This window comes from Hemibagrus wyckioides, linkage group LG21, assembly GCF_019097595.1.
Source record: "Hemibagrus wyckioides isolate EC202008001 linkage group LG21, SWU_Hwy_1.0, whole genome shotgun sequence".
Lineage (NCBI taxonomy): Eukaryota > Metazoa > Chordata > Actinopteri > Siluriformes > Bagridae > Hemibagrus > Hemibagrus wyckioides.
The window spans coordinates 4,303,813-4,326,413 of record NC_080730.1 but is presented as its reverse complement, the minus strand read 5'-3'; the positions used below and the strand labels follow the sequence as shown (position 1 = coordinate 4,326,413).

Here is a 22,601-nt window from a genome sequence, read left to right as displayed (position 1 = left end):
TATAATCACATGGTTTGCATGATGGAGATGCATCTGGCCCCATTCTTAAGACTCTGGGTTATTGATCAGGTCAGAATTTTAAGCTCCAGCACCTCCAACCTGCCACTGGGACCCTTAACCCTCTTTGCTCCAGGATTGTTGTGTCATGGCTGATTCTGTGCTCTGACCCAGATATCTGACCCATATTTAACTGAACAGACTTTTAAGGGGTCAGTCAGTTTCCCTCTAACAGAACAATCCAAGTAGACCTTTTTTAAATAATTGTCCCATTGTTTATAGGGGGAATCAGACAATTCTCACCCACACCATTGCCTAAAACACCATGCTTCCTTTAAGACACGTGAAAACCTCATCATTTCCTAATGGCTAGCCATGCTGTATCACAGGGCAGCTAAACACACTCATGGGAAAAAGCAATCTGCCCTCTTCCACGTACAAGAGACTCTCAGATATTCAGCATATCACTGTTTTAACTTCTTAACTTTGAAATTCAATCTCAAAATATTACCTCAACTTTTATATCACAGCATTTATTTCTTTAGCACTTTGGATCATCACCTAACAGTTAATGCCTACTGTATACACCAATCAGATATAACATTATGAGCAGTGAAGTGAATAAGACCGATGATCTCCTCATCATGGCACCTGTTAGTGGGTGGGATATATTAGGCAGCAAGTCAACATTTTGTCCTTGAAGTTGATGTGTTCGAAGCAGGAAAAATGGACAAGCGTAAGGATTTGAGCGAGTTTGATGAAGGGACAAATTGTGATGGCTAGACCACTGGATCAGAGCATCTCCAAAACTGTAGCTCTTGTGGGGTGTTCCCGGTCTGCAGTGGTCAGTATCTATCAAAAGTGGTCCAAAGAAGGAACAGTGGTGAACCGGGGACAGGGTCATGGACAGCCAAGGTTCATTGATGCACGTGGGGAGAGAAGGCTGACCCATGTGATCCGATCCAACAGACGAGCTACTGTTGCTGAAGAAGTTAATGCTGGTTCTGATAGAAAGGTGTCAGAATACACAGTGCAGGACGGGTCAGGGACCAATCCAATATTAGGCAGGTGGTCATAATGTTATGCCGGGTCTGTGTGATTGTTTGTGTTGTTGTGTCTATTTGCCTGTATGATACTATATAATATATATATATATATATATATATATATATATATATATATATTATAATTATAATTATAATTATTATGGACACCTACAAGTGGATACTGTCACTGTGATTGACAGACAACAGTGTAAGTCCCTCCCACTTTCAAAAAAACAACAATAATAATAATAGACTAGTAAAACTGAGTCGTTGCATGTTAATATAAACAATACCATGATTTTAAAGGAGAAGCACAAACAAACCAGAGAGATGACTTACAATGTCTGTACGGTTTTCCTCCAGCTTCTCAGATTTGCTTTCACCTCTCAAACACATGCTGCTAGTCGAATTGGTTATGCTAATTTGCCCCTAGATGTGAATGAGCATGTGAAAGTGTGTGTGTGTGTGTGTGTGTGTTTAGAGATCCTTGAGCTTTAAGAGAAAACATATGAAACTATTATTACTCTAAACAACAGTTATATACCATGCATTAAAAAAAAGGAAAACCAAGGTGTTGTTAATTGCGTTAGTTTAATTAGGACATTGAAGTTAGAAAAAAAAACCCACACAGAATACGTTTGAGCTGTATTCAACGGACCAAATAATGTCCAGATGGTCACCTAAAAAAAGAAAAAGAAAAAAAAGCCCTGCATTAAAATAAAGCCATGAAGGCAAAACATATCACTGAAGGAAGAAGAAAATTACGCATCTATCCTTTTATACACCGTTCTCTTTTTCCTACACTGCAGTACATTAAACATACAATAAACACTGATCAATTTACGTCATCTTATTATGACATCAAAATAATATTGTTAATTTTTCTCCTTTATTCAGGCATTTATTTCCTAACAAAAAAAACGAATGGCAAATTACTCCTGAAATTAAATGAATTAATTTTTATAAAAATCAATTCAAATGTTTACAAAGGGTCGAAATATTCCGATAATTATTTTTATAATCATTTAATTGTAAGAAATATTACATAAATTGACCATGGTTCTGAACTCAACATATTCTTGGTATTTTACAATGACAAGTAGGTGCAGCATAAGTAAAAAAAAAAAATGATAAAAAATAAAATTTTTTACACACCAATGTAATTATTACAGCAAAAGGTTTTCAGCATTCTCAGTTAACAAAAACAACTTCCTGTCCAGTTTAGACACAAAATCATATGTACAGTGTGAGTGACGTTGGAACACAGTGCACTTTAACACCCAAGCGAGTTGGTCAGATTCGTATATTTTTTTAACTCGCTAAATTTTTCCATTCAGATTCAGTCCATCTGAAGTCTTTTAGAAGGAGGTACAGGGTTGTAGGGTCATGATGGGCTTTTCTTTCTCCGTCTTTCTCTCTCTATCCATCTCTCTCGTCAGATCGTGATGAAGGCTCCTTGCTCGCTGTTGGCCGAATCGGGTTCCACGCAGCGGCCACGTTTCCGGGTCACCCTTCGTTTGCGGTGGAATTTGGCGTAGCAACGGAGACCTGGAAAATGGTGATATTCCGAGTGAACATTCATTTAAACCAGTTCATTAGATCCACAATACAGCACAGTGGAATTCTTTTGCTTCGTATATCCCAGCTGAGGGAGTTAGGGGTCAGAGCACAGGGTCAGCTATGATACAGTACCCCTGGAGCGGAGAAGGTTAAGGGCCTTGCTCAATTGCCCAACAGTGGAGCTTGGTAGTGCTTGAACCCTGATCCTGCGATTAACAACCCAGAGCCTTAACCACTTGAGCCTTAACCACTGGCCAAATTAAATTCGTTGGTTTGTTGTATAACATCTAATTTGTGTCACAATTAAATCACATCTCCATACCATACTCCATAACTTCCAGGTATCAGTATTTGAGTATTTGTGGTATAGACATTTATTTTAGAATAGTAATTCTTTTCTAGTACTATCATTTGTTTATTTTTGAAAGAAATATTTATATTTTCATTTCCGAAAGAAGTAAACAGCAATGCCTAACCTCCCGGCTCTTTGCCGGAGGTTAAATATACTGCAGTTGACTATTTTCGTCTCCTAAACTGCTCTTTTCTTTCTAAACAAACAAATTTTGCAATATTCTGACTAGCAAGAACTTTCCAAATAATAAATGACATAGAGCATGTATGTCTGATGAAAGCCACGGTTAGTGACGATGCTTGAATTTGGAATATTAAACAGCTCAGATGTTAAAATGAGGTTTCCCTGGCAGCATTTTGATTAAATTGAAGCGTACAAGTGTAACACCATTACCAAACACGAAAGGCTTACAAATCCGTGACGTTCGGCTAAAAGATCCGACCCAAAGACTCATTACTAACGCTCACCTTCTTTACACATGCAGTCATCGTAGCACTTGTTGTTCAGACCACGGTTATATGGGCTGCACTCGTGATGTCTGAGATCACAACAAGACCCTGAAAATAGAAAATAAAAGTAGAGAGACAGCTTTAGATGAAATAAAACCCTGTCCAGGCGGCTATATAATGAGTCTTGCTGCTGATTGGTCGGTTTTGTGGATGCACTGACCAGGCAGGCAGTCGAGATGATGGTCACATGGTTCGACATCATCTGTGGGCACGGTAGTGTTGCCACTGCTCATGTTCTTGCTGCGCCGCTTGTCTTTGTAGAAAAAGATCAACAAGAGGAAAGGACAATGAAACACCACCGTCTTCTTCAGCAAGATGCCGGATTCACGAATCGATAACGACATTATGAAAGATGAATACGTATCCGCTTTCAACCTGCTTACAGTCGCATTGACCTGGAGTCATTAAAATATTTTTATCGATCTCTTCATGCGAGCACGGCACTCGGGAAAACGAGAAGATTTGATTATTAAAGAGCCCGTCAACCTATTTTTACATAATTAACGTTATACGATTATTTAGAGCTTCTGCGGTGAACTCAGTATCGACTGCCGAGGTCTTTCTCACTCACTTAGCCCTCTTTCTCTGGGTGAAACTGCAGCTAGCTACCGCTTCAAGCTCTGTCTACACACCTACTTAACTGAAGCATAGGAAACAATTCTCTGAACTAAGTTTTTTAGCAGTTAACTTTAATTATAACATACTTTAGAATCTATATCTCTTAAATATACCTTCTAATTAACATGCTTTTTTCACAGTAAACTTTTTCAAAGAAGCTTTAAGCACAAATTTAAATCCTCTCAGAAATCCTGTCAGATTAGCTCCTGTTAGCTAGCTAGTTGTGAATATAATTAGCATCTGTTTACCATTCTTATAAACATTTATATCATGAAAATCCTGAAATCCTGACAGGTTTGCTCATGTAAACCCGCCAGCTAGCTTCAGTCATGAAATATATTCCTGATATCCTGATGCTCAGCCGAGATTAGCTATTTGGATCATCGTTGCATTGACAGTTATGAACATGTATTAACAAGAAACAAAAATCCTCTCAGAAATCCATTAACTCTGTCAAGTTAGCGCATGCTAGCTAGCTAGTTTTATACTGTATACAACAGTTTCTGAATACTGCTTAGTTTTATTGAAGCAGATTAGGAACATTTATAGACAGGAATTTAATATCCTCTCAGAAATCCAGAGCTCATTTCGATCATCCTGCTAGTGTTAGCAGTTTTATAAAGTGACATGGAAATATATCTTAACAAACAAAATAAAATCCTGTCAGGTTAGCTTAACTACTTAGATCAGTTCAGCATTTATTTTTACAGCTATGGTGGTAAAAAGTATCACAAACGTGACTAAAAATCCTCTTGGACGTGGTCTGTGGGCTAGCATTAGCAGTGAAGGTTTGAAAACAGTGTTGTACCTTTTTTCTTGTTGGGTGGCCAGCTGTCCTCAGGCCTCATGTCCTCATAGTCTGTCCAGTCAAAAAGCGCCATGTCCAAAGTAGGAAACACTTCATCTTGAGCTTTTCCTTGACCTGCCTTCTATGCGCAACACACACACACACACACACACACGCAAGTTACATTATTATATACACTAATGTGCTATGAAATGCTCAAATCTGATTGGTCAGACACTGTTGATTAATATTTTATAAAAGCAGATATGAGTGAACAAAGGAAAATGTGTATGAATTGATATGTTAAAGCTTTTCTGTGCTCAAGGATATTTATTTAGTATTTATAGAAGGAGTCACCAGGGTAAATTCTGCTTCACAGAAAAATATCACAGAGAATCAAGGGGAAGGTGTACAAGACAGTGGTGAGACCGGCCATGCTGTATGATTTAGAGACGGTGTCACTGAGGAAGATACAGGAGCCAGAGCTGGAGGTAGCAGAGCTAAAGATGTTGAGGTTCTCTTTGGGAGGGACACGGTTGGACAGGATTAGGAACGAGTACATCAGAGGGACGGCTCATGTTAGACGTTTGGGGGACAAAGTTAGGGAGAGGCCAGATTAAGATGGTTTGGACATGTTCAGAGGAGGGAGAGTGAGTATATTGGTAGGAGAATGTTGGACATGGAGCTGCCAGGCAGGAGGCAAAGAGGCAGACCAAAGAGGATGTAATAAATGAGGATATGAAGCTAGTGGGTGCATGTGTTGAGGATGCAGAAGATAGGGACAGGTGGAGAGAGATGATTTGACCCCTGAAGGGAAAAGCCGAAAGAAGAAGAAGAATATCAGCACAAATGACACCACCTCAGTGTTTTATTCCTTACATGACGGTATGATAAAACAGCAAGAGTCATAGTTTTTCATCATAATATTTTAAGATGCAAGTGGAATCATGTTTTCTTTCTCTATATCGAAGTGTTAATTGAATTTTTTGTTGTTTTGTTCCTGAGAGGAAAAACTTGAATTTGTTACAGACTTGTGAAAACCTGGCTGCTTTTTTTAAATGTCAGACCTGGCACAGGTGTTCACAGCTCTCTCTCTCTCTCTCTCTCTCTCTCTCTGTCTGTCTCTCTCTCTCTCTCACTCCTGTGTATGTGCCATAAAAAACTGTTGTTTAAAAGCAAAAGAAAATCTAAAATTGTTTTAAAATCTAAAAGCACTTTGTGAGTCACTCTGTGTTGCACTTCATTTAATGTAGCTCACAGACAGACAGACAGACAGTCTCTCTCTCTCTCTCTCTCTCTCTCACACACACACACCATTTGAAAAAAACTTCTTAGAAATCCGATCGAGTTAGCATATTCCTGCTAGTTGCTCTAAAATTAGCAGTAACGAATATAAACATTAAACATGAGTTAAAATCCTGTCAGAAATCCTGTCACATTAGCTCCCATTAGCTAGCCGGCTAGTTTCAGCAGTGAATATTCTGGAATAAAAAGATTCTCAGAGAAATCCGGTTACATTCACTGAAGATTATAAACATTTAGGACCATTATGGAAATGTTACCACGTTAGCTCAGGTTAGCTAACTGTCTAACTAGCAAAGACAAATTTATGAACAATATATGACGTAGCATCCAGTCAGGTATTTCATGTTAGCTAGCTTGCTATTTCTGGTAGCAAGACTGAATTCTTACAGAAATTCTGTCAGGTCAAATCACATAACTTAGCTGACGTGACGATATTTTTAATGTTGATTTAAAATCCTCTCAGAAACACTTTTTCCTCAGAAATCCTGTCATTTTTGCTTGTCTTAGCTGGCCGGCTACCAAAATCTGCTGTCCAGAATGCTTTTCTATTTACAGATTACGATATTTTGACTCTTGTAGATTACTATATATGATCTTTATGGTGCATTTACTCTGAGCTTATTTTATTTTCATTCATGGTCTTATACAAAATTGCAGTTTATGATTTGATTTAATATTTGTTGTAACAAATATGATTTCTCAACTAAAATCTGCTGTTAAAATGTGATTTTTTAAAATAATCTCTCGGATGAGGTTTCGATTATACAGTAGAACCTGGGTATATGAATTTAGTTGGTTCTGGAAGTGAGTTTTTAAGTTGAAAATTTGTATTGCGAAACGAATTTTCTCATAAGAAATAACGTAAATGCAGATAATCCGTTCCAGCCACCCAAAAAATATGGCCAATATGACCAATACGAGGCGTATGTAAACCGTATGGCTGCTTACAAAGAACTGACCCAAGCCAAGCATTCCATGTCAGTGGTCCTCACAGGAAGTCGTGCCACCAAGCTTGGGCTAAAAATAGAATAGACCACCCACGCCACCAATCTGTCAACAAAAAAAACGCCCAAAAAATCATCTAGCTTTTGAATGCATGCTGAAGGCAACCTTGGTATCATAAGTTAACTCTTTCCAAATAGCTTTCGCTGACTGAAAAAAATTTCGTAAAATTCGTAAACTCGCTTCGGTTGGCTGTTTACTGACACAAACAAGTTTTGAACTTAGCCGCCATTCGTTTTGGTTCATTTGTATGCCAAAAATGCTTCGTATCGCGATGTAAATGTCTTTTAAAATTTCAATTCTCATGGCGAAAATTCATAAGGAAGGGGATTTGTATGCCGAGGTTTTACTGTATAGCTAATGTTTAGATCGATAGCATCTCTGTACTACATCTGTATAAAACTGGTTTCGAGGTGGAGCTAAACTGACTACAATTTGTCATTAAATAATCTCCTATACAGTTTTGGGGCATTTATGATCGAGACAATTTATTATTCTACACAGACCACATTGTATAGTGTACAACTCCATGTTCAGGGAGACTTTAAAAGCACTCGCACTCCAGACAAGTTTAATTAATTACAGGGAGCTGTGTTGCTCTGGGCTCTTTATCTGTATGGCAGCAGAGATCGAAGCTAAATTAAGACTGCAAATTCGAGGCACGGAGCCCATATCTATACGAACATATCAGTCCCCCCAGGGACTAGTTTTCTAGTGTAACGTTCTAAGAGCTCATGCCTGCTTGTACACAGCATGTTAAACAGAAATCAGCAGGCCTTAATGGTTCTCCAGAACAGCCTTCAGCTTTAAAACAAAACTTCTATGAGAATTGTAGGGCATTTTTGTGGGGTATATACTCACGTGCGATATTTCTCAGTGAATTTAGTTTCAAAAGTCATTCGAATACTATTAAGAAAGTATTTCAGGCTAATTGGTGGGGAAAAAAAACTATTTTTAGAAGAGAAAAGGATTAATAGACACCAACTGACATGATATCTGAGAGGAATTTTAGTCATATTAGCTAATGTTTTCTGCTAACCCCTAACCCACCCTATCCCTGACAGGATTTTTTGATATCCATATATTTTTAATCCTTACTAAAAACATTAGCCCGCTAACTGAGATAACCCGGCTGAATGTCTGACAGGAATTTAGGAAGACATATTTATCAGTAGCTAGCTGACATTAGCTAACCTGACTGGATTTCTGAGAGGATTTTAAAGTCGTAATACAAAAATATTTGACTAGCTAGGTGGCTGAGATGAGCTAACTTGACGGGATTTCTGAGAGGATTTTAGTTTATATTTACAAATGTTTTTAAAGGTAGCCAGAGAGCTAACCTGACAGGATTTCTGAGAGGACTTTAAAGTGATTTTCACAAATGCTTTTAAAGGTAGCCTGATAGCTAACATAAGCTAATCTGACATGATTTCTGAGAGGATTTTAGTTTACATTCACAAATGCTTTTAAAGATAGCCAGAGAGCTAACATAAGCTAACCTGACAGGATTTCTGAGAGGATTTTAAAGTGATTTCAATAAAAAAATAATAATAATGTTGGGTGGCCCTGGTTGGGGCTTTCTTTTAGGAAAAATCTAGAACACATTCATGGAAGAATAAAAGCAGCAGAAAGAAAGAGGTTAGTGTGAATACATAGCTATGTAGTTATGGTAAAGGAGTTATTTGCATTAAAACCATAAAAAAGCAGTGAAAAGACAAATTGCTTAACGAGGTAAACTGTTGTGCCGAGACATTATCCATCAGATGTGGGAAGTGAAATTCCACATAGAATGCTAAGATAATAAGTAGAACAATATATCATTTGAATAAATCTCTTTTCCTCTCTGTTTGTGGTAATGAATGTGTTTGTCATCCCTACTCTAGTGTTGCATGTAGAAAGGAAGCTAAACGTGCCATGGTAACCAAACATGAGCTTGATTTTGGATACACAAACGACAACAAGCTTAATTGGGGAAAGCGACAGGAAGCACACACTTGAAAACAAGCCAGTGGAGGAGAAAAGAGAACAGATGGTTATGAGGAGGAGGTGGTGGTGGTGGAGGAGGAGGAGGATCGACGGACAAGCAAGTGAGCGAGCGAGTGAGCAAGCAAGCGACACCTCTCTCCCCAGCACTGGTGTTGTTTGGCGCTCACCCCTTCCCCCCACCTCCATCCCAGCATGCACTGAGCTCATTTGGCCCACGTTATGAGCAGCAAAGAGGGTCCCACGTGCAGTAATAAAGAAGCAGAGGTGCTGCGCCACAGCCAAATAAATCTACACAATCAGGTCCCTCACGTGTGGTGCACCTGCAATGATGAAACTAGCCAAGCATATTTACAGAACACCCCGAACACTACTGTGCTTTTTTTTCTTCAGCTACTTAAATGTGTTCTCCACCATGTTTTATAATGGAGAAGTCACTGGAAAAACTTTTAGTGCAAAATGTCAAGTGGCAAAACAAAATAGCTTTCGCCACCTCTGTGCTATTTCTTTTGAAGAAATGTTCACCGTGTGCAAATGTACTACTTTGTATATCTGAGACAAAATGCTGAATGCCCAGTAGTAGGTAGAGAGAAAGACTGGCTCTTATCCTGTGTTTATAACCTTCTCTTATTTAGCTAGTACTCTGGAGGCCATCTTTATAACCATACGTTTCAGTACATGACCAACTCATTCTGATCTGTTTGTTTTATGTCATGAAAAGCAAAGCAATGACAAGGAAGGTAAAAAAAAAAAAAAAAGATGAAACAGAAAACTGAAACTCTTTAAAAGAACCCCTTTAAAATACACATTTCACAATTTTCTGTTCTTCTCTATTCAACAGATAACGCATTCATGCAGAAACACAAACCTCAGTAGTGCGACAATGAACAGGGATAAATCCCTCCTAAAGCTCAAAAACCCATTGAAATGAAAACCTTTCAGGGGCAGTTTGGCCGAATTGATACCTGTGGTTTAGTGGAGGTCGGGGCGCGAGTCGGTGGATGCTCAGGCATTGCTGTGGCTACCGGTATGCGAGAGGCGGGGCCTTCTGCGAGTGCAGCAGCTTCACGATTGGACAAGCGGGCATAGGTTTCGTCAACATCTCTCATCGAAGAGCCAAATCCAGTGTCATGGAAGAACCCTGAAAGAGGAAGGGAGTTATCAATGCACATGATGCATGATTGTGTTTAGACATTAAATGGAAAAAAACTGGATTTAGGTCCATGTTGAGACACCTTGTGATGTCACTTAAATGTTATTTAAATTCCACAGGTTTCAAGTGGACTTTAAAGAACAGTACATTACATTATATTGGTATATTTTCCTAGAATATTTGGTATCATTCTAGCCTCTGACACTGGACATCTAATGCTAGTTATTTGGAATCAGTTCTATTTTCACCATTTGTTTTAAGTTAGCTATGGGTTATGACCCCTACGTATCCTTATAACCCCTCTGCCTTTCATTAACATGTATGCATTCATTAATCAGTGCACAAGTTGAATCTCTAGACACCTTGGCCATGTGCTTTGTCCTTGCGTCCATGTTTCTTGCCCTCCACTTGGCCATTTTTCCTGCCTTTGCGCTGGAACTCTCCTCCTTGATGCTGCTTGGGCCCTCTCGTGTGCCTTATGCCTCTTTCCCTATCCCAATCTCCTGGCCCTATTTCCAGACGGACCGGGCTCAGACCCTCCAGACCCACTCCGTCATCTTCAGGCTGGAAAGATTTATGGGAAAACACGCCTCGTGAACCTTGCCTCCTCCAGCTGCCTCCATGAAATGACGATGCCTCAGGATCCTTTACCTTTTTCCTTCCAGGATTCTCTGCACTTTGTGAGGGAAGGGTGAGGGATGCGAGAAGAAGGGTGAAGGGTATGCACCAGCTGAGGGACTTCATTTTCACTCACAGTGCCTCCTGCTGGTTAGAGACACATATTGGGATATTAATTGGAGTAAATTCATAGCATGGATTATCTGCTTAAAATAAAAAGCTCTAAGTGGTGTATTTGGATGAATTTAGGTGAATATGTGTATCCAGAACATTACAAACATGGATTTGGTTTCACTGAATTGTCGTACCTAGACTTAGACATTCACATGATTGAATTTAACGATGAATAGTGGCTTGGGCCAGTCTTACCCTGGCATGTGTCAGCATTCCTAATTTGCAGTGGAAATTGCAATATTACAATGTAGTATGCTAACCAATGTAATAAAAATGTCTACTTTGAGAACTTCCAGTGCCCAAAAACGTCAGTGTAGAACCGATATTCTTCTTAATAAACAATTAGTAATAAAAATGACCGAGAAATCGCTCTAAAAATTCTCCCAAATTCTTTCTTTGGCAAGCAATTAATTGGCCAGTTTCACAAAAGGGAAAAGTAGAAGAAGAAGTTAAACCAGCTAAACAGAAACAGCTGGAAATTGTCACAAAAGCCAGTGAACAATTTTAATAGCTAACTAACATAGCCCTGGTTACCATGGTTATCTTACGTGAATTTTACAAGGACTATAGAGTCTGATATTGTAGTATTTGATTTGCCATTACTGAAGATATATATATAAAACAGAGTAAAATAAGAAGAAAACCAACGGTAATAAGCCTTTATCATTACCACACATACATTATAGCACAGTGGAATTCTTTTCTTCACATATCCCAGCTGAGGAAGTTGGGGTCAGAGCACAGGGGCAGCTATGATACAACACCCCTGGAGCAGGGAGGGTTAAATACCTTCCTCAGTTGCCCAACAGTAGAGCTTGGTGGTGCTGGAGCTTGAACCCTGATCCGCCGATCAACAACCCAGAGCCTTAATCACTTGAACCACCACTGCATAAACAAGGTAAATTGCATAGAAACAAAGCCTTAATGTATATCCACTCTTTCTACATCAAGTACACATCTCCGCTCTCATCCTTTAAAAGCTGCTCCTTAAGATCCCACACGTTCCTGTCTTTTGTTCCCACTGCTTCTCAAACTTCTAAAAAGTCCTGCTACTGTGAATTTGTTTGCTATAATAATAACTTGCTAGGAGTAGCATCTGAGAATATTTCTGAACCTCCCCCCAGGAGGTTATGCAATCGAAATGGGTGCTATTCACGGAGCGGTGCCATTCTCGCATCGTTATTGGCTTTTAATTTCTATTGCGAAGCTGCCGTTCAGATTCGTCTCGGTTATTGAAAGGGAATTTGTGCGTGATGTGAAATTGCCCAGACACGAATATAAAACCTTCCCCAGCTTACGAATTCGAAATTCAGCCCGAGTATAGCACGTATTGTTCTATAAATTCTTCCTCCAACAGCGGCAAAAAATATCCATCATTTTATCAGCTTGCTGGTTTGGCCACTCTGTTGTGGGGAGGCGGCCGGGGCTACGTACAGGAAATCAATAGCAGTGGTGTATTGAGTTGCTGCTGGGCTGCGGGTCGATAGATAGACCAGCTTTTTCTCCACTGCACACTCACACACATTCATCTACCCGGTGTGGAGAGATGTGTATAGAGGACAGGTACCCAGGGGTGTCTTTTGAGGGCTATTTAAGAACTCATCGGTACTCAGCAAAGAGCAGGAAATTGCATATGAGAAAGCGAGTATGAATGGCGCCGGGGGAAATTTTGCAATGCGGTTGCCAGAGTTTCTTATGGGAATACAAGCTGAGTGTCCATATTTGTCTTCTGCCAGCTGCAGCAGCTGTAGTTTTTCAGAACTACAGGGCACAAAGGTAACGCCCATGACTTTCTGCGCAAATGGCAAAATCAATAGTAGGACAAAGACCTATAACTAACAGCGGAATTAATTATACGCATGTAAAAACAACGACAAATGAAACTCTTTAAAGTTTAAAGCATTTCAACTAGAACTAATCTGGCGTCCTTCCGGATATTTCCGGAAAGATCAGCTGATCGTGAAAAAATGCATTATTACCTTTTAACGTGGACTTATTACACACATTGACGTTCATTTGTACTTTATCCTGGTCACAGTGATCCAGATCCAGTCCACTACAGTACAACAGATACACATAACAACACACTTGTCCCTAAATACAGGAAATTTACTCTCTCTGATACATCTCCCAAGCATTTTTTAAATTTATTTTGAGGTAGGAGAAAACCAGAGTATCTGAAGGAAATTCCAAAAGGTAGTGAATGAAGGTGTAAATGGTGCCCTAGTGTCCCATCCTGCTTTGTTTGTAGCGATCCCAGGCTCAAGGGATCCATAATGACCATCGTTTACTTACTTACTGAAGAGAAATAAATGAATTAAAAAAATGTATTACTACACAATGTTTTTTTTTTGGTATAAACTTCACGGGTGCCAATAATTTTTTAGTTGATGTATGTTATATTGGCATACAAATTTTATCACTTTATTAAGTAGTTAAAGAAGTAAGAAAGGACCGTTCTTTGCACTGAGACTTGTAAAGAATTCTGAAATATTTATTAATTAATTAATTTATTTATTTATTTTAGACTCTATGTTTTGGACCCTTCAACATGTTCTGAAGTGTCATTCATAATTTAGCGACCACTAGCTGTACCTTGAGTTATGAAAAATGAAACCAAGCATCTGAGCAATACACCGCCGCAGTCACACAACAAAATACAAGGACTTTGAGTATATCTAGCGTATTTCTGTTATTCACGTCAAGGCTAAAAGCTCCTTGAACATCTAAAAACTGTTGTGTGTGTCTGTGTGGGTGGGTATGTGAGTGTGTTATTCAGGATTGCAGCATATAAGACCCAAAAAATCCCATCTATTCTTTGCTGACACACTTCGACCAGATTGTAAAGCTCAGCAGGCAGCAGCAGCAGATTTCATGCGTTATTCAACAAAGCGCGGGAGGTTTGACGGAAATTCAGTAAAAAAAAAACAAAAAAACAAAAAGTGAACTTATTCTGCTAAATAAATAATAAATGGTGATATACAGTCTACGCGGGTCGTGTTAGGATACGACGCTGTGTTGCTTCGGCTCGGGGGGGAAAAGAATTATATGACAACAGAGTGCAAAAGAGATGTGAGACGCATGAACCCAGTGATACCTATAGTGCACGAAGATCAAAACGTGAGCTATGGGGCTTTGACTCCCGCTGAGAACGTCACACAGCATGGGAGCTCGGCATCTGCTGCAGTCCATTGAGTTCTTCGGTTAAAAAGAAGCTGACACTAGGACAGAAAACACATAATAAAGAAAGATGGTCCTGATTGAACACAGGAGGTTCCAAAAAAAAAACAACAACCTGGATTTCACATTTGAAACTCCACTAAGTTACAGTTTCCAGTCCTGAGATGTGCTTATAAAGAAGTTTCCAGAAAGTACACCAGAACGTTCTAACCAGCAACCAATAATCTTCTAACAGTACACTGTTCCATCTAGAAAAACAATCCATAAAGGGTCTTCTACATAGTTTGGTGAACTACCAAAGGAGAGGGTTTTGATCACAATATCACAAATAAATCCAAAATCATACATCCAGTTGTAAAAAAAAGTGTTCATTGTCGGTTCTTTGGATATATAACGATCACAGATTCCAGAAATTCTTAAGGGAATCTTTGTGTGTTAAAGGGTTCTTGCCATTCTGTGTTAGAATACGATCTGTTGTAAAACAAAAAACGAAAGCTAAACATTAAAACATTGAAGAGAAACTGCTAAAGAACCGTTAAAGGTTTTCGATTATTCAAAAATTGCCATTAGATGCTTTATATGTTGAAATATCTTTGCGGGCTTGGGACTCATTATTTTTTCCTAGCGTTTGTCCCATGCAATGGCAGGGTCCACTGTTTTGTAGCAGATCATTCGATCCGCATGATTTGGCACAGGTTTTACGCCGGATGCCCTTCCTGTCACAACCCTCCGATTTTTTACACGGGCTTGGGTCCAGCACTGAGAGTTATCTCTTTAGTGGCTGGGGTGGTGCCCTGCCCAGGAATCGAACCCAGTCGATGGCAATGAGCGAGCATGATCCTGCCACTGGACCACTAGGAGGCCATAATAAAGGATTCATTGATGTTTCCTTATATAGCTAAAGGTGCTTAGCATTCTAAAAGGGTTCCAATTTGAGATAAAAGTAAACAATCCAAGCGTAGGGTCTCCAACCTTTCAGGGTTTCCACAGGAAGACGACCAAAAATTTGATCTTTTCCTTGGAAGTAAGGAACATATTTGGAAGCCTCTCTAAATAACCAACATGAAGAACCTAGAACCTTCAAGTTTCCTTTGGTTTATCAGTCTGGAGTAGATTCAAGACTTTCACTTAGCTAGAACCATCAGCCAAGTGTTTTTCCCCCTATGTAAATCACCCAAAATGGTTGTTGAAAAAGAATTCTAGTAAACATTATTCATTGACAGTTCTTAAACAGTTAAGGGGTCTTAGGATCCTGAAATGGTTCTAGTCTGGAGAACTACAAGCAGGCTTAAACCAAGAAACACATCAGTGTAAAGAACCTAGAACCTTTACACTTACTTTGTTTCAAATCCAGAACCATTAGTTGTCCAGAGAACCCTTATTTCTACAAGTTTATATAGTTATGTGACATACATGCTGAAATCTGCCTGGAAATCTTCAGATGATTCCTGTAACATTTCTACTCGGGTTCTACATAAGACCTTTAAGGGTTCCTCAGAGGGAAATCCAGTAGAGATGTTATATGTGGGATGAAAAGTGAGGTCATCTAACAGTAGAAGTGATATTAATCTAGTCTAACGTCTTGGACTTGCATCCTGGACGCATTAGAACCAATGGTTCTTGAAGAATATTTGGACTACTTTATTTTTTTTTGTTATATAAGAGATAGTATCTTGTGTAACTCTACTATTTAATCTAACAGCTCGGGTAGAGCCGTATTCTTTTCTCCGCTTTGATCGAACTAGAAGCCACCATCCCCCTTCCTCCCCACTCCCGAACATTTATTTTTTTTTAAGCACTCAGCGAAGAGCAAATTTCAGAGTCTTCTTCTCCGAGAGATAAAGAGGCAACATGCTTCGGCAGAGGGCCAATTTCACAGTCAACAGATCGGCTACACTGAGTGGACAAGCGTGACGAATGCACCGAGCGGACCACCACAAAAGCAGGATGCTCAAAAGTGCTGATAGAGTTAGGAAAGATATGATATGTATCAAGTGTGTCAGTGGAACCTTCACAGGGTTCTGGGTTCTGGCTCTGTTTTTAAAAAATGCACTTGAGGTCGATTTTCCTAAAGCATCACAGCACAAAAATAATAGCGAAATGATTGAGTGAGCATCTTGTTGAATATTTTTTCTCTCTCTTGCACTCTCTTTCTGCCTAATAGTTAAGATGGTCCTAGCAAAAAATAAAACAATAAATAAAAAATTAAAAAATAATATCACAGTATATATATATTTCCTGGCTAAATCCATTAAAAAAATAAATAAATAAAAAAAGAAAAGTAAAAAAATTCCATAGATAAAATTGTTTTATTAATTGTTTCATTTTATTACTAGACAGGAAAGTCCAGAAAAAAATTAAAAATAAATTAATTAAATAAATAACAAAAAATATATTATATATATATAAAATAAATATATTAAAAATATATGCATACAAAATATAAATTTTATTGTATAAGTTTTTCCTCACTGGTTCTTTGGATATGTGACTAGATTATGTGATTTGAATTATATATATATACCTAGTTCTAAGAAATATGCTTGTTCTAGGGTTTCCTAAGGGGTTAAAGGTCTTAACTATCTAAAAGGGTTCCGGTTTAAGTCCAGGGTTCCTCTTAGCACTTTTAAGAATTTCCCCAGATTTAATAAAAGGCCTAGATTTTAAAAATGTATTAAAAGGAATTAAAATAATTTGTTGTTTTGAATGGTTTCCACTATAAGAACACATCACTTGGGGTTGGTAGATGGAACCAGGAAACAATGCAGAGGGGAAAAAGGTTAAATCTAGAACTCTAAAGGGTTTTGTTTTAACGTCAGTCTATGGAAAGTAGAAAGATCCAAAATAGAGCATCTAGAACCATCCCAGAAAAATCCATTGTAAGAGTGATACAATGTGGTTTAGAAGACTGTGTTAGAAAACAGACTGTTTGACATTTCTTAAAGGTACTTCCTAAAGGGTTCTAGCTTGGAGACAGTAAACGCTAGGTTCTGGAGTCTACAACTAGAACGTTAAAGCGTTAAAGGTACTTGAAGTTCTCAGAGGAAATGAGACGAGGTTTTATATAGAGTTTATTAAGGGGTCATCCAATGGAACAAACCAGAACCTTTTAAAGTGGTAAGATGGAAGATTTTTGGGGTCTTTTTTGGTTCAAACCTAGAGGTTCAATGTAGAATCACTTTACGATTTAAAGAACTAAGAATGGAAATGTGTGTTTTGTTTTGTCTAAAATATTATTGTAGTCTATGTAAAAATACTTCCTTTTGTGTTTCTTTGGATAATTTTTCATTTCACTAAGAAGTTCTACCTTCTTTACACGGCAAACCCTGTAGAACCTTTAAGTGTAAATTGTGGTCGTTGCATGGAACTCTTTCTAATCGGAAACTCTGTGAGGCCCCACCAACAGTTTCTAAACTCTTACTCATTAAAACAAACCGAATGAACTCTTTCATATTTGCCAGATTTTCCACAGCTTTTGTGTCGCTTAAAATCGAGAAACTCTTGAGGTCGACGTTACGCCTCATCCTTCTGATGTGATCGAAATCACATTCTGCAAAACGCTCAGATTCGACCGTTAAGGTTATTAGACTGATGAGAAAATAGAGCTGTCGCGTCTCCGCGGACTATAATCGGGAATTTCACACCGCTTGCTTCGACTTTTGCCAGCACAGAACGTGTCGAAAGATTCAAAGCCCTTGGGGAACAGCTTAGGTGTCAAAATTGCCATAAGGAGCCCTTCTGTTGCCAAGACGATCGGGAAGAGAGACAAGACGAGGAGCGAGAAAACGACAGAGACAGAAAGAAAGAGGTGGGATATTTGTTACAACAGATGTAAAGCGAGATCAAATGACACCGTGTCACAGCCGCCTGGTGGGATCCCGCAATCAGATGGAGCGCTGTGGCGGAGTGCGGCGTACACTAACAGCGGGGGAACACACACACACACACACACACAGACGCAGGTTTCGCTAATCAACAGCCAGAAAGAGTCCAGAGCCAACATTATAAAACATTCCTTATTTAGTCATCCTTTATGCTGGGTTCAGGACCGTCAGGAAACGTCACCTATCCCAGGAATACCGGGCATGAAGCATGATGACATGCAAGACACTCAGTCCATCACAGCTATAGCCAATTTAGAGAGAACAAGCAATCTATTAGCTTATTTGTGGGAGAAAAAGAAACCTGATTAGACCTGTGTAGGAAATCGCAACCAAGGAGCGCTAGGTAGCAACAATTGAAGTGTTTAAGTTTTTATCAACGTTTAGTGTTTTTGAACGCTGCATGCTGTGCCACGTTGCTATCTCTTTACCCAAACAGCTCAAGTCGACTATAACTAACCTCAGGTATTGGTCAAGCCGAATCCTCTGAAAGCAGTCGTCTCTGTCCGTATCTGTTTAAACCAAACCATTTAATTACTGATCCCTCGTAAAAATGCAACACATCATTTCTCGCTTAACCGATGAAGCAGTTACCATAAAGGGATGTTAAACTTCCATCAGGGTTACTGAAGGTCAGAGGAGGAATCAATAACCACAAATGACCGAGGTGCCATGATGGGAATATCGCTGCTCTCAAACTAATAAATCAGCATCAGGTCAGATCATGGTCAGTGTACAGTTGGTGCTGCAATTTCTTTTAAATCCACAAATTTGCCCCCTCACAGATCCAGGGTCTTTGATTCAGAGTTGAGATTTACACGTTCTTCCAGGGTCTACATAGGTTTCTTTAGGGTTCTGGAGTTTCCTCTAACCTCCCAAAGACCCCAAAACAATGTCAGAGAAGCTAAATTTCCAGTAGTGTGTGTGTTTGTGTGTGTCTAACGGTCAAACAGTTTGACCCTGAACTCAGGTGCTGAGTTTTACACGTTCTTCCAGGGTCTGCAAGGACTTCTTAAAGCTTCTCTAGTTTCCTTTAAACATTGTCAGTAGGTGGACTAGTGATGTGAAATTTCCTTTTGTGTGTGTGTATGTGTTCAACGGTCCAAAGATTTGACCCTGAGCTCAGGTGTTGAGTTTTACACGTTCTTCCGGCGTCTACAAGGGTTTCTTAAGGGTTCTTTAGCTTCCTCCAATCTCCAAAATGCATTGTGTGTGTGTTCAACGGTCCAAAGGTTTGACCCTGAGCTCAGGTATTGAGTTTTATTCAGGGTCCACAATGGTTTCTTAAGGGTTCTTTAGTCTCCACCAATCTCCAAAATGCATTGTATGTGTCTGTGTGTGTGTGTGTGGAACGGTGCAAAGGTTTGACCCTGAGCTCAGGTGCTTTAGAGTTTTATATATTCTTCCAGGGTCTACAAGGGTTTCTCAAGGGTTCTTTAGTTTCCTTCAATCTCCAAAATGCACGGTGTGTGTGTGTGTGTGTCCAGGTTGTATTGCTGCATCATGACCAGCGTATCCAGGATAGACTCCACCCCCACCGTGACCCTGAGCAGGATAATGTGCTTACAGAAGATGGATGAATGAATGTTGAATGACAATCAAATTTGGGAAATTCCTGTCTAATCAATCATTTCTGACATTTTCCGTTCACATTTTTGGACATTTCATCATCACATTTTTTTTTTTTTTATCACCAACTGGTTTTCGACCTCCAACAAAACGAACACTGGTTTGTTCTTCTTTGGAAAGAACAGAAGCACTGTGAGAGCATTGTGAAATTCTTTCTTCACATATCCCAACTTTGGAGCTTGCGTTTAGAGTGCTGGGTCAGCCATAATACAGCACCTCTAGAGCAGTGAGGGTTAAGAGCCTTGTTCAAGGGCTCAAAAGTGGCAGCTTGGCAGTGCTGGGGCTTGAACCCTGATCTTCTGATGAACAACTCAAATGCTTAACCACTTGAGACACCGCTGAAAGGTCTGAAGAACACATTGTGACTTTAAAGAATCCATAAACTGGGGAATTTTGTCGCTTTATGAGCTGAAAATTGCTGCCATGTTGGGCCACCTGTATGAAACCCCAATGAAACAACCCCGAACACACCATGAGACTCCACCCCACCCCCTTTCCCCTCAACATTTGTCTTGGCCAAGATCTTGGAAAGCCACAGCTTTTAGTGGCAGATGGTCTCAGTTAAACCGCATTTAAACAACAATAAAATAAACAATAAAAACGTGCACTCTGAAGAGAGCCTCAGAGGCCATGATGAAAGTTCCCGGGAAGCCTGAAAATAAAAGCAGGAACAAATGATCTCTCTGGTGATGTCGGTAGAAATGGCGGAGCTGCTGCGCTGTAAATGTTCGAGTCAATATTAAAAGGAGTTTTTCCCATTAACTCATCCAAACATGTAAAATAACAAAGCACATTCGGTACACATCATCTTTAGACCTAGGAAATTACACCTACGGGAACATGTCTGCTTCAGAGATATCAGGAAAATATCTCAGAATACATTTTGTGCTTTAAATCTTGTGTTTTTCGGCTTTTTTGGTGAAATTAAGTTAAATATTGCTCAGCACCAAGGCTAAAAATCCACTGTTCATTAAAGTCAAGTATTATCAGTTATTGATATTATATATTAAAACATGTTGTACTATATATTATCTAAATACTGGATAGATAGATAGATAGATAGATAGATAGATAGATAGATAGATAGATAGATAGAGAGATAGAGAGATAGATAGATAGATAGATAGATAGATAGATAGATAGATAGATAGATAGATAGATAGATAGATGTTTGAGGGTGTTAATAAGGGTTTGTTAATAAAAGTAATAAAGGGTTAACTCAGGGTCCATCTCACACCTGATCAAATGTTTTCTCCGAAGCTATAAACGTGAAGATGCACAATATTTCAAATCCCTGAAATAAATGACACATGTGGGTGTCAGCATGGCATCATGTGATCTATAAAATGCGATAAATGACATCAATTAGCAAAACAATAAAAATAAAAAACAGCCTAGAAGTAAAGGTCTGTAGTAGGATTCTAAACAGAACCTTTAAGGGTTCTACCTGAGACGCAAGCACAGAACTCTACTAATATAATTCAGATGAACAATATTATAAAATAAATTTCAAATTTCTTCCTTTATTATAAAATCACTGGAAATGTATAATAATAATAATAATAATAATAATAATTATTATTATTATTATTATTATTATTATTATTATTATTATTATCAAAAAAAAGGAAAAGAAAAAACGAGACACTAAGATCTCAGGAGTAATTTATAGAATAAACTCTTATCTCGCATCTATTACCTTATTATCTGTTGTACCTTTAAATTTCTAGTATTTAGTATTTTTTAATATATATATATATATATATTAATATTTATGTTTTATTTTTTATTTATTACCTTATGACCTATGTTTGTGGATACTGCTGGAAGTTGTAAATTTCCCATTGGGATGAATAAAGTGTCTATCTATCTATCCTTCTATCCATATATCCATCCATCCATCCATCCATCCATCTATCTTGAAGACTCGTCAAATCAGCCAACAAACAAATAAACCAATAAATAAGTAGCCAGCTAGACAAATAAATAATGATTATAATAACAATTTAAATAATTACTAAATGACAAGTTTCGTTTGTTTTTTTTTCTTACATATCTACATTTCTAAAACACACTCACGTTTTTAAAGCACAACTTTAACACGGTGAATGAGCGGAATAACGGAAATCTGCCGTTAATCAGCGCCGGTAATTCAACAAACCGCAAAAGTTTTGTCACTACAAGCAGACAAAAGGACAGCAGCGCGTGAGCATGTGCAGGTAACGAGAGTAAACCCGCGTCCGGTAGAAACATTTCACCCGGTTCACATCTAACGGAACCTCCAACAAAGCGTAAAGAGGGGAACAATAAACGCATCTCACCCGCGTGCCGTTAACGGAGATGAGGGGGGAATAAAAGAAAAGTCCCAGGAGTCGCGGCTCATAAAGAGAGAGACGGATGAAGAAGAGACGGAGGACGAGAGAGCGCGCGAGAGCACCGACGCACAGCTGCGAGTGCGAAAAGAGAACCGAGACTGGACGCGCGTGCACCGGCGCAGGCGGAACGGTGGGGGCGCGTTTGTGTGCGCGCGCGCAAGAGAGAGGTCTGATGTCAGCGTCGCGGTAGCCTAGCAACCACCGTGAAACGGCGTCCTACCTCCACGAGTCCAAAAGTACGGGCACCTTTCAGGAAACTGCGCAAAAACGTGGCGATCTTTTCAATCTTTAACCTGTTATTTTATGTAAACCTTTTTCTCCCGTTTAATTAATTTTTTAATAAGGGCAAGATTTTAGGATCCGGTTTCAAAAGTTTTGGCACCCCCAAACGAGAATAACATGCGTGTCGCCTCTTAGATATTTTTACTCTGG

The 22,601-nt window shown here is 39.0% G+C and overlaps 1 protein-coding gene across 7 annotated transcripts; it reads right to left on the bottom strand.

Moving 5' to 3' along the window:
• Nucleotides 1–1,617: 1,617 nt before the first annotated feature.
• Nucleotides 1,618–22,275, bottom strand: draxina (dorsal inhibitory axon guidance protein a). 7 transcript variants are annotated; one of them, XM_058372910.1, is made up of 8 exons: nt 22,116–22,275; nt 10,964–11,077; nt 10,675–10,876; nt 10,125–10,300; nt 4,891–5,011; nt 3,625–3,717; nt 3,423–3,512; nt 1,618–2,591 (listed from the first exon to the last, which is right to left on the bottom strand). In XM_058372910.1, the coding sequence occupies exons 2-8, from the start codon at nt 11,054–11,056 to the stop codon at nt 2,479–2,481; spliced, it is 888 nt and encodes a 295-aa protein (XP_058228893.1). In that variant the 5' UTR covers nt 11,057–11,077; nt 22,116–22,275; the 3' UTR covers nt 1,618–2,478. The 7 variants fall into 7 exon arrangements, with proteins under 7 accessions (XP_058228893.1, XP_058228894.1, XP_058228890.1 ...); XM_058372911.1 differs by having other exon boundaries at nt 10,964–11,074; nt 22,116–22,267; XM_058372907.1 differs by adding an exon at nt 14,202–14,325 and having other exon boundaries at nt 10,675–11,077; nt 22,116–22,259.
• Nucleotides 22,276–22,601: the final 326 nt, after the last annotated feature.